At 45.0% G+C, this 17,237-nt stretch overlaps 1 protein-coding gene across 3 annotated transcripts; it reads right to left on the bottom strand.

The window, feature by feature from the left end:
- Positions 1 to 766: 766 nt before the first annotated feature.
- On the bottom strand, positions 767 to 6,184 carry LOC125524049 (poly ADP-ribose polymerase 3). 3 transcript variants are annotated; one of them, XM_048689132.2, is made up of 18 exons: positions 5,914 to 6,184; positions 4,945 to 5,267; positions 4,633 to 4,828; positions 4,423 to 4,533; positions 4,281 to 4,338; positions 4,128 to 4,197; positions 3,766 to 3,940; positions 3,550 to 3,683; positions 3,214 to 3,454; positions 3,000 to 3,127; positions 2,731 to 2,807; positions 2,503 to 2,663; positions 2,210 to 2,419; positions 2,030 to 2,132; positions 1,854 to 1,936; positions 1,621 to 1,770; positions 1,326 to 1,508; positions 767 to 1,243 (listed from the first exon to the last, which is right to left on the bottom strand). In XM_048689132.2, exons 1-18 carry the CDS (start codon positions 5,914 to 5,916, stop codon positions 1,175 to 1,177), a joined length of 2,475 nt encoding a protein of 824 aa, XP_048545089.1. In that variant the 5' UTR covers positions 5,917 to 6,184; the 3' UTR covers positions 767 to 1,174. The 3 variants fall into 3 exon arrangements, with proteins under 3 accessions (XP_048545089.1, XP_048545093.1, XP_048545086.1); XM_048689136.2 differs by having other exon boundaries at positions 3,565 to 3,683; XM_048689129.2 differs by lacking the exon at positions 5,914 to 6,184 and having other exon boundaries at positions 4,945 to 5,315.
- Positions 6,185 to 17,237: the final 11,053 nt, after the last annotated feature.

Raw genomic sequence — 17,237 nt, 5'->3', positions numbered from 1 at the left:
GCGCTATGTTACAGTAACATATTATGTTACTCCAAACATCTCTCTCCTCATTAAATACTTGCCACATAAGTAAAATTATCTTGGGATGTGTTAAGTTACTAACTAAGTTACCCTCACTATGGCTAGCCTGAGCCGCTGACTCAAATGACGACCTCCTCCACAACGTCATCCATCGGTCCTTGACCTCAGCGGAGGCGAACGACCACCGCAAAAATGTAAAGGCATTGCGGCTAGGCTTGGGGAGTCTGAGCGGCCTGACATCTCCTACTCATCCTCGTCCACTAATGGCGCCGCCGCCGCCAAGCAGCATACACCGAAAAGTACTACCGCCTCTCTATCCTTATTATCGTTTATTAGTCATAGATATTAGTGGATCAATGAACTTGGTATATCTTGTGAACTTGGTATACCTGTCTGACCTATGCTATGTTCAATTTATCTACGTATTGTTGGTCATGTTGGGATTGAATGGATTAGGGGTTCGGACCACCGCCGCGGACGGCGAAGACATGAGGGCCAAATTTTCACCATCCAGGGCCTTTTAATTCAAAGTAGTAGAATACAAATTGCCCACTAACCAAACCATTCATGGCTGTTTAGTTTCAAAGAAATTTCATATGAAACCCAACCTTAACATCCTACGGTTCATGTTTGCTATCTTGAGTGGCCCAACATGGATCAACAGCATAGATAGGCTAGAAAAAAGAAGATGCAACAGCAAGCTTGCTGTGCTAGATTTCTAAAATAAAACCAAGAACCCAGGATGTAGCACAGCACGATCTAGTAGTGCACAGCAAACCAACATCCACATGCATTCCTGCTACGTGCACCACGGCACCAGGACCCCAGCTGGCAGATGCATACATACATACACACATTCTGCTACAGACATATATACAGGCACAACATGTTCAGCTACTACAACCACAAGCGTTCCTCCTACCTCCATGTTACCCAACAACGCCTACTAACCGGCGGCAACGGGGACGAAACCTGGAGGCAGCCCAAAATGGGACACAGGCCGCCGACATCATCGCCGAACTACATCGCCGCGCCGATCACACGACCGTTAAACGGTCACTACCACTACCACTAAAGCGTTCCAAAATACAGGGAACCGTCGACCTGACCGCGGCCGGACGCCGCCATGACCGGAGGCCCGAGGGCGGACGCTTCACTCGTCCGGCACCACCTCCATGTTCTGCTCCTCGTACCTCACCCCGACCAGGAACTGGATGCTCACCTGCGCAACCAGGACGGCATCGTCATCGAAGCTGATCACCAAAACACAGACATCACCGGCCACGTCGAGTTTGGCAGCGTACCTGCTTCGGGTCATACACGGCGAACTCGTTGTACTCGAGAGGGCCGTCCTCGTTCCCCGAGGGCACCAGCTTGCCGCAGGGCACCTTGACGTCGTCCCTCCAGGTGAGGTGCTCCGACTCGTCCGTCGTCTTCCTCCCCACCCCCTTCACGCCAAGCTTCTTCTCCTCCAGGGATTTCACATCCTGTTGGGTCCAAAACAGAAGGACAACATGTCAACATCAGTAATGAGTAACAACAGGTTCAAAAACATCCTGAAATGTGTGGGTATACATTACACAGGGTGGGTCAGAGTACCTCTGCTCCTGGTGTGCCCGTTATCTCCTTGATCTCTTCCCCCAGAGAGGCCACTGCCAAGACCAGGTATCCCTCTGGACGGTCCACCGCCGTATAGCCATAACGAGCAGCTTCAGCCGCCGCGTCCGAACAGACTATGGCTCGACCAAACTGCACAAACGGTGTACAAGATTTCAGCACCATGCTCAGCCTATCTACTGGCACAGGGATCGACCACGTAACAGGAGAATTACCATGTATCCGGGCACAGGCAGATGACAAACAGCAGGCATGAATCCTTTATGCAGATGCCTGAGCAGGTTCGAGCTCCTAGTTCCTGCGCAAAACAAGAGGCCGACAAGTTAAAACGCGAGTGACAGTACCAACAATCAGCAACACATCAGCTAAACCGCAACATGCACGGACGTACCACACCAGAGAAGAACTTTGTTTGGCAGTTTCTTTATTTCTTCATACGAAGGGAATGCACTGGACTCAACGGCATATATCCGATCCACCGACACGCCATAGACCTGAAAGAGAGCGGATCATAAGGCAGAACCAACCATGGGTGAAGAAAAGCTAAAGGCATGGCAGTGCGACGCCTTACCACGTCGTCAACCTTGACCGGCTCGTACGTTTTCTCCAGGTACTTGACAATCATCTTGTAATCATCTGAATCTTCAGGAACGCTGTTGATTGAACAACCCAGCTTCTTGTAGCATTCAGACAGCGGATCATCTAAGGTTGACCCAAAAACATCTCCTATGAGATGAGACGCAACATTTATATCGCGGATCGTCTCGAAACCAGAGGCCACCTGCATTCGGAACAAACCTTGAGATCATCATGAATAGGTTAACTGACTGGAGATAATGTGAGAAGTATGGTATGCAACCGTACATTGTCGGCAATCTGTTCAAACCCCCTCATTATATATGGCCGAGTTGTGGGGAACAGGGTGAACCACTTGTTGCTTATCTCTATCCACAATGCATCAGCAGCAGGGCCGGACTCCGGCACTGCTTCCGCGTCTCGGATCCATTCAAGTAGCACTTCCTCCCCTGCCAATTGGAACAGTTGATGATATAGACTGACAAGTGAGGCAAACAGAAATGTTTAAGGGCAAACCTCTCTTCAAATGGAGATCCGTAAGCATCCCAACAGGAAGGTCAGGCAGATCCTGGGCCATCTCTGTCAGAGCATACCTGTGACACAGACCAGTAAGGTAACATTTTTTACCATCTCTTGACAAACTGATGGCCCCTAAATTTAGGAGGCTATACTATTACAGCCATTTCAAAGATTCCCCAAGAAACATAGACATGTTGTTTTCCAATTATTTCCCAAGACAAATTTAATCGATGTTTTCAACTAGCAACACAGAAGTTAACTGATACCTGTATATTTCTTGGCCGCACAATTGCTTTAGAAGAAAAGAAATAGCAGGGTCAAGCTTGCAGTGTGCTGCTGCAGCTCCCAGTTGACGAAGTGCTGCACCTCCATGACGCACGTCGAAACCGACATCCTGCCAAGGAAAGAAGAAAAACAGTAATGTTTCTGGGTGCTACTCCAAAGCATGGAATCAGAGAAGGAAGAAGCTAAAAGATGTACCATGTCTAAGGGGTACATCTTCATGCTCTTCTTCTCAAACTTCTTTTCTCTCTCCCATGGCTCGAACTCATTTCCAGTAACTTCCTCAAACAGACGAGCAAATTCCTTGATAGCATCATTGACACGATTACCAAAATCCTCGACCCGTTCCTCTGCCATCTGATCATGGCCAATTGGACCCTTCTTGTAGAAGAGGTGCAGGTGTTTTTCAGGTAGCATGATCAGCTGCATAATGCAGAACCTGCATAGATAGAACAGTTTGTGGGTGCTTGAATCAATGTATACTTCACTTCCACTCAGGCCTCAACACATACGATAGAACACAGAAGTGCATACTGATTCATCTCAGACCCTAAGTCGCAAACCGAACAGGCGCAGTTATAGATGATGCCATCCTTCTCGAAGATATGCCCACCGTCTTTGTCCAGTTTAGAGTCCTTGTGCACCGATCTTTTGCCAGCAAGTTTCAGCTGCCCAACCAAAACAGAGCTATAGATTACCTGACTGGAGCTGCAATTGTGAAAAGTGTAGAAGTTAAAGGCAATTGATTACCTCTGCAGCCAAAGTCTCGATGGCCTCCTCGCTTGGATCAAGCTTATCCAGTGGCAGTCCTCTGCCCTCCGGAACAACATCCGATACAATATCATAAGCAGCCAAAGGCTGGGCTTCCTTCTTCTGAATGCTATCAACTATCCAGTTCTCACTCACTACTGGAGTTCCACGCTCCCTGCGCATGCATGGTTCAATTGTGAAACGAACACATGATCAGAAAGCGTAATGTGCAGGGGTAACATTCCATCTAAAGTAACAAGTAAATAGAAATGAACTGCTTCCATATGTGCTAAACACATCTTGGAGCATGGACCATATTGGAAGACATCAAGATAAGAAAGTGATCGGCAAGGGATTATTACAGTGCTTCAGCAAATCCTCCTGAGCCCCCCTTGTCTCTCTCGGCTGGAGAAGCAACTACACATGTGACACCTGCAAGGCGAAGGCACAGACATCAGCAATGGCAGCAGTTCATAGATGATACAACAGAAAGGATAGTACTACATGACACCCACCAAGCACAGAATTATTCACTTGCCCTCCATGGTTCAGAATCTGCTCCTTGAAATAAGCCTGGCCATTTTCAGAAGCAATAGAATCAGATATGTGCAACTCGTAACCATAATGTAGAAGGGGGTAAATGTTCAAATACTATACGTGTGAGCGCGACATCCGTCCAGATAATGCGATCATCATGCCCGAGAAGATATGGGCCTCTTCGTCCACATCACGCTTAGGGTACCCCTTCCCTTCTTGCTGCTTCAGCCACTGCAGGGTAACAGGCAAATTATTTCAGATTGTAGACCGCTCGCCAAGTGAATGCAGCACTGGTAAATAAATATACTAAGAAGAGTGTGGCCTCATTACCTTGTTCACATAATCATTGTTGATTTCCTCCGGCACCTTTATAGGATCAGATTTCCTTGGAGGATTGCTGCTGCTGAAAATGCAGCTTGCCCACTCACTGTATTTACCAGTGCACTTGTACTTCCACCCCTTGCACTCAAGCTGGCCACCACATGTTGGGCACTTCTCAAGCGGCCCGTAAAACATCATATCCTCACTGAAACCATCAAGCATGTTGTGAACATTTGGCAGAACATTTATCATATGAGCAAATCATCAAGCATGTTGTTAACATTTCTTAACATTTCACTCAGAATGTCAAATAGACTATACCAGCTTGGAACAACTGCATCTTCTGATCCGGAAGCGTCTTGCCCGTTGGCTTCGAGGATCTTGCGCATGTCCTCCACAGAGAGGTGCTCTCTTATGGCCTTGCAGAAATCTGTGTACTCTTTCGTCGAGTTTTCCTTCCCATCTAGCTCCGACTCCCCACCCTTGAGCTTCTTGGTCTTGGTTGGTGCCTCTGGCTCGGCCGGCTTCTTGTTCTTGGAGGGCCGCTCCTTCCCCCCTTCCTGCTCTTTGTGCTCTTCCTTCTGCCTTTTTGGGGCATCTTTCCCTTCTTCAGCCGCATGAGTCCGTGATCTTGTCTCGTGTACCTCCAAGGACATCAACATTTCCGTGAGCAGCATACAGATACTAGGGGGAAAGGAAGTGAGCCATACATTCGATTCAACGGCTAGATTAGTGACTTGATGCATCGTACACATACATCAGGAAGGAAATGACCATTTTTTTCCAGTAAAATCTACTGTACAACTCTTGTAGTTGTAGTAAAGTGTATCCCCTCTCAATACGACTCAATAGCAAACTTTATTATACAGGCAGGAGTGACCAGTTACTGCCATTATTTTTACATCCTCAAGATTCTTGCCAGATGCAGTAATGCCCATGTTCACAGTTGAAACTGAGAAATAAGTCAGAGCACAAACATCACATATAGGGGGTTTCAGAATCAGAACCATGAAGACAGGATGGTACATAACTCGGAACCCATCACGTACGAGGGCGTTTCAGAATCAGAACCACAGGCCAGCTAAACTACAGAAAAGGAAACGCAAGAACTCTAAGACATTTGTCATCAGCAAGCAAACGATTTCTTGTGTTGAAATGGAAGAACAAGAACCCATGGGCGCGCCCAAATTACTAGATTAGCAACTACTCCTACTACAGAGGGCAATGTCAATCGGCGATTAGAGAAATGCGTAGAGCGGATCTTCAGAGGAGGAGGCGGGAGAGCGGTACCATGGTGGCCGGATTGCGGTGAGATGGAGGCGCCGAGAAGCATCAAGGCCTCGGGCCCGTCCTTATCCCGGGGCCTAAATAGGCGGGGCGGCGAGCTGAGCACGGGGGAGTGGGGGACTGGGAGGAGTTTGGGTGTCGCCGCCCATGCGCTCCAGGTGTGCGCACGCCCGCCTGCCCCCGCGACACGTCGCCTGCCGCCCGCTCTCGGGAAGCGCCCCAAGGAGGAAGGGGGAAAGCAGAGCCATTTGGCAGAGTACCTCCGAGTGTCGGATGAAACCGGCCGCAGCTCCGATTTAGTATCTGCCTCGTTATTAATTTTAATAAGCACAGTACTATATACAAGTAGTACGTACGAGTATAAACTAACCCAAAATGCACCAGTGGTGACTCACTCCAGTGAGAAAAATGTGATTTATGGTCACTGGAGGGCCATCTACGATCACCATATGCGTCCATGGTCGACGTGGCACGGTGCTAACATGTCAAATCATCCCAGCCGGCAAGTGCTCTGCCTTGCCGAGTTTGTTCAAAATGAGGGCCGCGGAAGTGACACTAACTGGCGGCGGCATTGCATGTGACCGTACGAGTTACGGCAATGGGCGAAAGTGACCGCCGACGTGTGGATGAAGAGTTCGTTGCCGAAGTGCTTGTCCTCTAATTGGAAGAGGTGGTGACGTCTTTTTCTCGTCCCCCCGTAGGTGCTCCACCTCCTTAATCTCTTCGCATTATCATGTTTTTTTGGAGTTTTACTTGTCAAAAAAGGCTTCTTTATTTTGACATTGTCGATCGTTAGCGGTGCAAGATGATGGAGATTAGGAAATGTGCTAATGTTCGGGCAGGGGTTTGGGAGGGTTTTTGTTCCGAAAATAAATTAATTGAACGCAACCTGTGAAATGGAATGTATGGATTCTTCTTGAAGTTCTAGGCGGCAATTATTTCTCAGCAGAGTTTAACCATGGTAGGTACTTTCTTGGCACCGGTAGTAATCAATCCTAAGTTAATGGTCATGGCATTTGTATGATTATCTAGATAAGGATATATGGGTGCCTCTTCTAATTGAGAACGTCATGGAGGAGATCCGGTATGCAATGGTAAGGTTAAAGGCTATTACTTTGTATCAATACTTGTAGTCAACATGAACGGTTTAATATGAATTAGAATTGAGGATGACACAAGAAAATGCCTTGATTTCGTGCCAATTGGGACCCTTTTCAGAGTATTTATCTTGATCGTGATGACAACTTGAGGGCCATCATTCTAGATGATGTTCTGGAGTTCCCAGTAGCTTATCTGTCCTCAATTCTCAACCCTTCAAAGCCAAGGAACAATATCCAAAGTGAGACACACTCAAATTAAGTAGAAGACCCTAAGGCAGAGCATGTCATCAATTCAGAAAGTGTCCCAATGCCTATACAAATTGCGTATCCAGATCTAGACATCAGCAAAAATTTATAACCTAAGGCCACAAAGCAAGAGGCACAAAGCAAGGTGGAGCATGAAGACTAGAAGTAAGAACAAGTTTATCTTTGTCGTGGAGGAATAAGATTCAACAAAAGGTGATAGAACATCAGATTATTGAGATTTAGATTCGATCTAGGGAAATAGTGGATAATGATTATGACATAAGTGGTGGTGGTGATGACTTGTATGCAGATAATGTTGACGAGGGTGAAATTGAGAAGACAAAGAAAGAATGTCAAACGAGAACGAGAAGGAGAAAGAAAGGATACGATAAAGAAAAATAGAACATTTCCACTCATCATGTCTCCGAAGGAGAGGATCTTTAGGCAGGAGAGTCAGATGAAGAATCTGTCTAATTCAAATTCAGAACTTGCAAAAGGAACAGAAAATATCCTAGTGTCGCTTTTTAACAAGAAGCTCATGCTTGATAAGTAGGCAAACCAAGATATGCATCAGGCATCAGCAAAACTTTTGCACCATGAGATGCCAACACTTTCAAGACAACCAACGAGCATGCTATGTGTTTCCCTCAAAACCCTCCTTCATCTCTTCGCATATTATATGAATTTATATAATTTCTGCTATTTATTCTTTGTTTGCGTATAACTCCATCCTTCATTTTTTGTTGATGGACTAAGACTTGACGCAATTTTTTTATTTGATGGAGGTTTTGTTGTATATGAGCTAATCCAATATCACACTGTACTAGTTTGCACTCCGGTGTACTATGTGAGAACTTCTGATTCGGTGGGGAATCAGTGCTCTACGCTAGGAGTAGCACACAAATCATGCAATCATTTTCGCTCTCACTTTCCATCCCTATATCACAAACATTATTGTATTTTATATAAAAAAAGTATTTTGCTAACCATGTCCAAATTCATATTAGCAACATGCCTAAGAATGAAATATTTTTCCGATAAATGGCGTCAGTGGATCCAAAATTTTATAAGTGGAGGTAATGTGGCCATCAAAGTCAATGATGATGTAGGCCATTACTTTCACACAGAAAAGGACTACAACAGGGTGACACCATGCCCCCAATGTTATTTAACATGGTTGCTAACATGTTGGCTATTCTGATTGAGCACACCAAGCAGGACGACCAAATTGCAGGAGCAGTGCCACACCTTGTGGATGTTGGCCTCTCTATTCTACAATATGCCGATGACACAGTTCTTTTTATGGAACATGACATGGACAAGGCTCAAAACATGAAACTCTTCTTTCAACGTTTGAGCAAATGTTGGGTCTCAAAATTAACTTTCATAACGAACTTTTCTGCTTTGGAGGAGCCATTGAGGTGGCTGCCAATTATGCTGACCTGTTTGATTGCTACATGACCAAATCCTGATTAAATATCTGGGAATACCAATTCACTATCGACGTCTTACAATTGCGGAGTGGAAACATGTAGAGGAGCATCTAGAGTTGATCAGTTGAAAAGCCAAGCTGCTCTCAATCGGAGAACGACAAGTTTTGATTAACTTTGACCTCAGAAATATGGTTCTCTATATGCTTTCTTTTTTCCAACTCCCAAAAGGGGTCCTACAAAGACCGAACTATTTTAGATACAGATTCTTTTTGAAAGGAGATGGTGAAAAGAAAAAGTACAGGCTAGCCAAATGAAGCATGGTTTGTAGGGCGAAAGACCAAGGTGACCTTGGAATTCATGACCTGCAGGCCAAGAATGAGGCCCTAGTTAGTAAATACTTGTTCAAACTTCTTATTGAGGATGGTGTTTGGCAAACCATGGTGCGCAACAAGTATCTAAGCCAGAAGGCGGTGCCTCAGACCTATTGGAAACCTGGTGACTCTTACTTTTGGGCATGCTTAATGACGGCAAAGAAGCATCTCTTTTGCTTTGGGTCTTCCATGATAAAGGATGGGTCAGAGTTCCATTTCTGGAAAGACATATGGCTAGACAATGCCAGTATTCGAGAACAATATCCAGCTTTGTACACAATTTCCCGCAATAAGATTAATACTATTGCGTAGGTGCTTAGTCCATCCCCATCGCATATTTCGTTCAGGAGGGATTTGATTGCCCCAGACTTATGTCAGGGCATAATCTTTTATCCTGGCTGGATTCGATTAACCTGACACAAGGTCGGGATGTGTTTCGCTGCAACCTTACTACACCGGGGCCTTTCACAATGGACTCTATCTACTGTACGCTCACACATTCTGAGGTACAAGTGCGTAATAACAATAAAATTTGGAAGTCGATGATTCCATTAAAAGTTAAAATCTTCATGTGGTATCTTCATAGGGTAGTTATGTTAATAAAAAAACCTTGCATGAGAAACTGACCAGGAAGTAAGCAGTGTTGCTTTTGTGATCATGACAAGACAATCAAACACCTTCTTTCCCAATGCAAGTTTACACATTCTATATGGTAAGTCATCCAAATACCGTCAAATTTGTATCCGCCCATAAGTGTTGCCAATATATTTGGTCATTGGTTGGATGGTATCCCAAATAGGTTCAAAATGCTAACAAGGGTGGGAGCCTATGTGCTTCAGTCGCTTTGACTATTGTTCAAGGCATGTGTACGTGGTTGGAGCAGACGACTACGAAGGTTTTTTTTTCAACATGGGTGGCAGCATAACCTCCGGATCGATCCACCGCCACTTTCGACATAGGCATAGTGTCAGTCTATAGGACTCTATCATTGCAGATTTGTCGGCTTTTGCTATATTTCCTTTCATCCGACTTTTGGTGTTTGATTGCGTGCATCCTATTTATGTAGAGGCCGGATGTTACTCATTATATTTTGTATCTGCTTGATGCTTCATTTTATGATAAAAACCGCCCTTTATTGAATAAAATCCATAATTCACATCGAGAAGATAATAGAGATTTGACAAATGAACTTTACCATGAAAAAGATACTTCAAAAATTAGCATGAACAAACTCACGTTACTTTTGTTCTATGGATGAGCACGAACAACACTCACATGGCCCCTTCGACCATGACCAAACTCGTAGCAACACATTTCTCTCTTTGATGACCATGGTCGTGGGCCTTGACACATGGTAGGCGACGATGTTAATATCTTCTCCATGCTGCTCGCAGGTCAAGATAATTTGCCGTTCTATGATGATGGTGTGGGCCTCGTCACCTTCTGGGCGGAGTAGGAAAACCAACATATGCATTAGTCATCAACACAACTTTTGCACTCGAATATGCCAAACACTTTCAACACAACTAGCGAGAAAACGTGTTTTAGTAATTGGGTGCATTCTACTTCTAATAAACCATTGATAAAGAGGGGAGGGGGCTTTGGCCCCCTTCTCACTGTGGGTTGATCAATGGACTTCCACTGCTGGGTTTGGTCCAACGTTTTCTCTATGATTTTGTCATCTCTTCACGTCTACTAAAGATTCTAAGCTTGTCCTCGACGAGGGCGAGGAGGGAGTCGAGTATGATGGTGAACTGCGATTGAAGCAAGAAGGGGCAATCAAGAGAAGAAGGGTGAGAACGATCAAGTGAAAGGATGAGGGAGGCACTTACGTAGAGCGGGGCGTCGAACGACTGGCGACGATAGATGGCGTCCTGGAGGCGGGCTCAAAGGGTGGTCTTGCCAGCGGCAATGTTGTTGTCCTTGGCCGGCATGCCGTCACCTCCAGCACGTGACATGTCATTGACGAGGGCGAGGAGGGAGTCAAGGGTGACGGTGAACTGCGATTGAAGGAAGCTGGGGTAGTCAGGGGCGGGAGGTAGACGGAAGGGAGGAGTAGGAGGGGAACTTATATAGCGGAACAACAAGAGCAGCCCACACATGCATGCATGCATGAACTTGGCCAACGGTACGTGCCAAATGGCTCCGACATCTCCTTCTTGCAGATAGCGATTTCCGTTTTGGGCAAGGCCGACTACTTCTCAAACGTGACAACCATCCTCCAACGGTGTGCACTGAGAGTCACTCCACCCCTTCACTATTTGTATGTTTAAGCAGAAGTTGTCCGGAACCTTCCTCGCCCGTGTCTTCAGTTATGTATGTTGATATTTTCTTCTATCAAAAATATTCAAACCAAATTAGGATCAATATAAAACAAAATTTGGAGATATGTTTTGGTGTTAACAACACTTTCGATATGGTTTTGCTAAAATTCTGGTCTACCAAGACTTAGTTATGTCTTAGTTAATGCTATATTCATGAGATCTTTGATGACCCACAAGTATAGGGGGTCTATCGTAGTCCTTTCGATAAGTAAGAGTGTCGAACCCAACAAGGAGCAGAAGGAAATGACAAGCGGTTTTCAGCAAGGTATTCTCTACAAGTACTGGAATTATCGGCAACAGACAGTTTTGTGATAAGATAATTCGTAACGGGTAACAAGTAACAAATGTAACTAAGGTGCAGCAAGGTGGCCCAATCCTTTTTGCAGCAAAGGACAAGCCTGGGCGAATTCTTATATAAAGCAAGCGCTCCCCAGGACACATGGGAATTGTTGTCAAGTTAGTTTTCATCATGCTCATATGATTCACGTTCGTTACTTTGATAATTTGATATGTGGGTGGACCAGTGCTTGGGTGCTGTCCTTACTTGGACAAGCCTCCCACTTATGATTAACCCCTCTCACAAGCATCCGCAACTATGAAAGAAGAATTAAGATAAACCTAACCATAGCATGAAACATGCGGATCCAAATCAGCCCCTTACGAAACAACACATTGATGCGGCTTGAAGCTACGTCAGTATTTCCCCAAAGAGGAAGGGATGATGCAGCACAACGGCGGTAGGTATTTCCCTCAGTGATGAGACCAAAGTTATCGAACCAGTAGGAGAACCAAGAAACACTACATAAACAACACCTGCACACAAATAACAAATACTCGCAACCCAACGTGTGAAAGGGGTTGTCAATCCTTTTCGGGTAGCGGCGCCGGAAATTGGCAAACGGATGTGAGAGAGTAGTAAATATTGATTGATGGAACACCAAATAAAATAAAGTGCAGCAAGGTATTTTTGTATTTTTGGTTTAAAAGATCTGAAAATAAAAGCAAAGAAAAATAGATCGCAAAGACAAATAATATGAGAAAGAGACCCCGGGGCCGTAGGTTTCACTAGTGGCTTCTTGTTGGAAATAGGCCCTAGAGGCAATAATAAAATGGTTATTATTGTATTTCCTTGTTCATGATAATTGTCTATTGTTCATGCTATAATTGTATTAACTGGAAACCGTAATACATGTGTGAATACATAGACCACAACATGTCCCTAGTAAGTCTCTAGTTGACTAGCTCATTGATCAATAGATGGTTATGGTTTCCTGACCATGGACATTGGATGTCGTTGATAACGGGATCACATCATTGGGAGAATGATGTGATGCACAAGACCCAATCCTAAGCATAGCACAAGATCGTATAGTTCGTCTGCTAAAGCTTTTCTAATGCCAAGTATCATTTCCTTAGACCATGAGATTGTGCAACTCCCGGATACTGTAGGAATACTTTGGGTGTGCCAAACGTCACAACGTAACTGGGTGGCTATAAAGGCACACTATGGGTATCTCCGAAAGTGTCTGTTGAGTTGGCACGAATCGAGACTAGGATTTATCACTCCGTGTGACGGAGAGGTATCTCCGGGCCCACTCGGTAATGCATCACCATAATGAGCTCAATGTGACTAATGAGTTAGCCACGGGATCATGCGCTATAGAACGAGTAAAGAGACTTGCCGGTAACAAGATTGAACAAGGTATAGGGATACCAACGATCGAATCTCGGGCAAGTAACATACTGATAGACAAAGGGAGTTGTATATGGGATTGATTGAATCCTCGACATCGTGGTTCATCCGATGAGACCATCGTGGAACATGTGGGATCCAATATGGGTATCTAGATCCCGCTATTGGTTATTGGCCGGAGAGATGTCTCGGTCATGTCTGCATGGTTCCCGAACCCGTAGGGTCTACACACTTAAGGTTCGGTGACGCTAGAGTTGTTATGGGAAATAGTATGTGGTTACCGAAGGTTGTTCAGAGTCCCGGATGAGATCCAGGACGTGACGAGGAGTTCCGGAATGGTCCGGAGGTGAAGATCGATATATTGGACGAAGGGTATTGGAGTCCGGAATTTTTCCGGGGGTACCAGGTGACGACCAGCGTGTCCGAAAGGGGTTTCGGAGGCCCCGACAAGCGTTGGGGGGCCTTATGGGCCAAGGGGAGGGGGGCACATCAGCCCACTAAGGGGCTGAGCACCCCTCCCACCCCATCTCACGTAACTTGGAGAGGTGGGGGCGCCTCCCCTAGGGCAGCCACCCCTCCCGGCTTGGGGGGCAAGTTTCCTAGGGGTGGGGTCGCCCAAACCCATCTAGGGTTTCCCCTATGGCTGCCGCCCCTCCCCTAGGGAACCCTAGGGCGCCTCCTCCACCCCCTTACCCCTATATATAGTGAGGGAGAGAGAGGGCAGCCGCACCCCCTTCCCTGGCGCAGCCCCTCCCTCCTCCAACTCTTCCTTCTCCTCCGTAGAGCTTGGCGAAGCCCTGCAGGAATACCACAAGCTCCACCACCACGCCGTCGTGCTGCTAGAGTCCTCCCTCAACTTCTCCTCTCCCCTTGCTGGATCAAGAAGGAGGAGACGTCCCCGGACTGTACGTGTGTTGAACACAGAGGCGCCGTCCGTTCGGCGCTAGATCGGATCTTCCGCGATTTGAATCACCGTGAGTACAACTCCATCAACCGCGTTCTTGTAACGCTTCTGCTTAGCGATCTTCAAGGGTATGAAGATGCACTCCCTCTCTCTCGTTGCTAGCATCTCTTAGATTGATCTTGGTGACACGTAGGAAAATTTTGAATTATTGCTAGGTTCCCCAACAGTGGCATCATGAGCTAGGTCTATGCGTAGATTCTATGCACGAGTAGAACACAAAGTAGTTGTGGGCGATGATTTGTTCAATTTGCTTGCCGTTACTAGTCTTATCTTGATTCGGCGGCATTGTGGGATGAAGTGGCCTGGACCGACCTTACATGTACACTTACGTGAGACAGGTTCCACCGACCGACATGCACTTGATGCATAAGGTGGCTAGCGGGTGTCTGTCTCTCCCACTTTAATCGGATCAGATTCAATGAAGAGGGTCCTTATGGAGGGTAAATAGAAATTGGCATATCACCGTTGTGGCTTTTGCGTAGGTAAGAAACGTTCTTGCTAGAAACCCATAGCAGCCACGTAAAACATGCAACAACAATTAGAGGACATCTAACTTGTTTTTGCAGGGTATGCTATGTGATGTGATATGGCCAAAAGGATGCGATGAATTATATATATGTGATGTATGAGATTGATCATGTTCTTGTAATAGGAATCACGACTTGCATGTTGATGAGTATGACAACCGACAGGAGCCATAGGAGTTGTCTTAATTTATTGCATGACCTGCGTGTCAATGAAAAACGCCATGTAATTACTTTACTTTATTGCTAACCGTTAGCCATAGTAGTAGAAGTAATAGTTGGCGAGACAACTTCATGAAGACACGATGATGGAGATCATGGTGTCATGCGGGTGACGAAGGTGATCATGCCGCGCCTCGAAGATGGAGATCAAAGGCGCAAGATGATATTGGCCATATCATGTCACTTTATGATTTGCATGTGATGTTTGTCATGTTTACATCTTATTTGCTTAGAACGACGATATCATAAATAAGATGATCCCTCGCTAAAATTTCAAGAAAGTGTTCCCCCTAATTGTGCACCGTTGCGAAGGTTCGTTGTTTCAAAGCACCACGTGATGATCGGGTGTGATAGATTCTAACATTCGCATACAACGGGTGTAAGCCAGATTTACACATGCGAAACACTTAGGTTGACTTGACGAGTCTAGCATGTACAGACATGGCCTCGGAACACAAGAGACCGAAAGGTTGAACATGAGTCGTATAGTAGATACGATCAACATGAAGATGTTCACTGATGATGACTAGTCTGTCTCACGTGATGATCGGACACGGCTTAGTTTACTCGGATCATGTATCACTTAGATGACTAGAGGGATGTCTATCTAAGTGGGAGTTCATTAAATAATCAGATGAACTTAATTATCATGAACATAGTCAAAAGGCCTTTGCAAATTATGTCGTAGCTTACGCTTTGGTTCTACTATTTAAGATATGTTCCTAGAGAAAATTTAGTTGAAAGTTGATAGTAGAAATTATGCGGACTGGGTCCATAAACTGAGGATTATCCTCATTTCTGCGCAAAAGGCTTATGTCCTTAATGCACCGCTCGGTGTGCTGAACCTCGAGCGTCGTCTGTGGATGTTGCGAACATCTGACATACACGTCTTGATGACTATGTGATAGTTCAGTGCGCAATGCTAATGGTTTAGAATTGAGGCGCCAAAGACGTTTTTGAAACATCGCAGAACGTATGAGATGTTCCAAAGACTAAAATTGGGATTTCAGACTAGTGCCCACATCAAGAGGTATGAGACCTATGACAAGTTTCTTAAGCCTGCAAAACTAAGGGAGAAAAGCTCAATCGTTGAGCATGTGCTTAGATTGTCTGAGTACTACAATCGCTTGAATCGAGTGGGAGTTAATCTTCCAGATGAGATAGTGATAGTTCTCCATAGTCACTGCCACCAATCTATTAGAGCTTAGTGATGAACTATAACATATCAGGGACAAACATGATGATCCTTGAGCAATTCGCGATGTTTGACACCGCGAAAGTAGAAATCAAGTAGGAACATCAATTGTTGATGGTGAGTAAAACCACTAGTTTCAAGAAGGGCAAGGGAAAGAAGGGATACTTCATGAAATGGCAAATCAGTTGCTGCTCTAGTGAAGAAACCCAAGGTTGAACCCAAACCCGAGACTAAGTGCTTCTGTAATGAGGGGAACGGTCACTGAAGCAGAACTACCCTAGATACTTGGTAGATGAGAAGGCTGGCAAGGTCGACAGAAGTATTTTTAATATATGTTATATTGTTGTGTACTTTACTAGTACTCCTAGTACCACCAGGGTAATAAATACCGATTCGGTTGCTAAGTGTTAGTAACTCGAAATAAAAGGCTGAGTAGACTAGCTAAAGGTGAGATGACGATATGTGTTGGAAGTGTTTCCAAGGTTGATGTGATCAAACATCGCATGCTCCCTCTACCATCGCACGCTCCCTCTACCATCGGGATTGGTGTTAAACCTAAATAATTGTTATTTGGTGTTTGCATTGAGCATAGACATGATTGGATTATGTTTATCGCAATACGGTTATTCATTTAAGGAGAATAATGGTTACTCTGTTTATTTGAATAATACCTTCAATGGTCTTGCACCTAAAATGAATGGTTTATTGAATCTCGATCATGGTGATACACATGTTCATGCCAAAAGATATAAGATAGTAATGATAGTACCACATACTGGTGGCACTGCCATTTGAGTCATGTTGGTATAAAATGCATGAAGAAGCTCCATGTTGATGGATCTTTGGACTCACTCGTTTTTGAAAAGATTGAGACATGCGAACCATCTCTGTTGGTAGATATGCATGAAGAAACTCCATACAGATGGATCATTTGGACTCACTTGATTTTGAATCACTTGAGACATGCAAATCATACCACATGGGAAAGATGACTGAAAGGCCTCGTTTTCAGTAAGATGGAATAAGAAAGCAACTTGTTGGAAGTAATACATTTTGATGTGTGTAGTCCAATGAGTGCTGAGGCACGCAGTGGATATCGTTATGTTCTTACTTCACAGATGATTTGAGTAGATGCTGAGTATATTTACTTGATGGAACACAAGTCTGAATTATTGAAAGGTTTAAGTCAGAGTGAAGTTGAAGATCATCGTGACAAGAGGATAAAATGTCTATGATATGATCATAGAGATGAATA

The sequence above is a fragment of the Triticum urartu genome, chromosome 1A (genome assembly GCF_056163025.1).
Source record: "Triticum urartu cultivar PI428250 chromosome 1A, HENAU_Tu73, whole genome shotgun sequence".
Classification (NCBI taxonomy): Eukaryota; Viridiplantae; Streptophyta; class Magnoliopsida; order Poales; family Poaceae; genus Triticum; species Triticum urartu.
The sequence above is the reverse complement of the archived record's forward strand: the minus strand, read 5'-3'. Positions and strand labels throughout refer to the sequence as shown.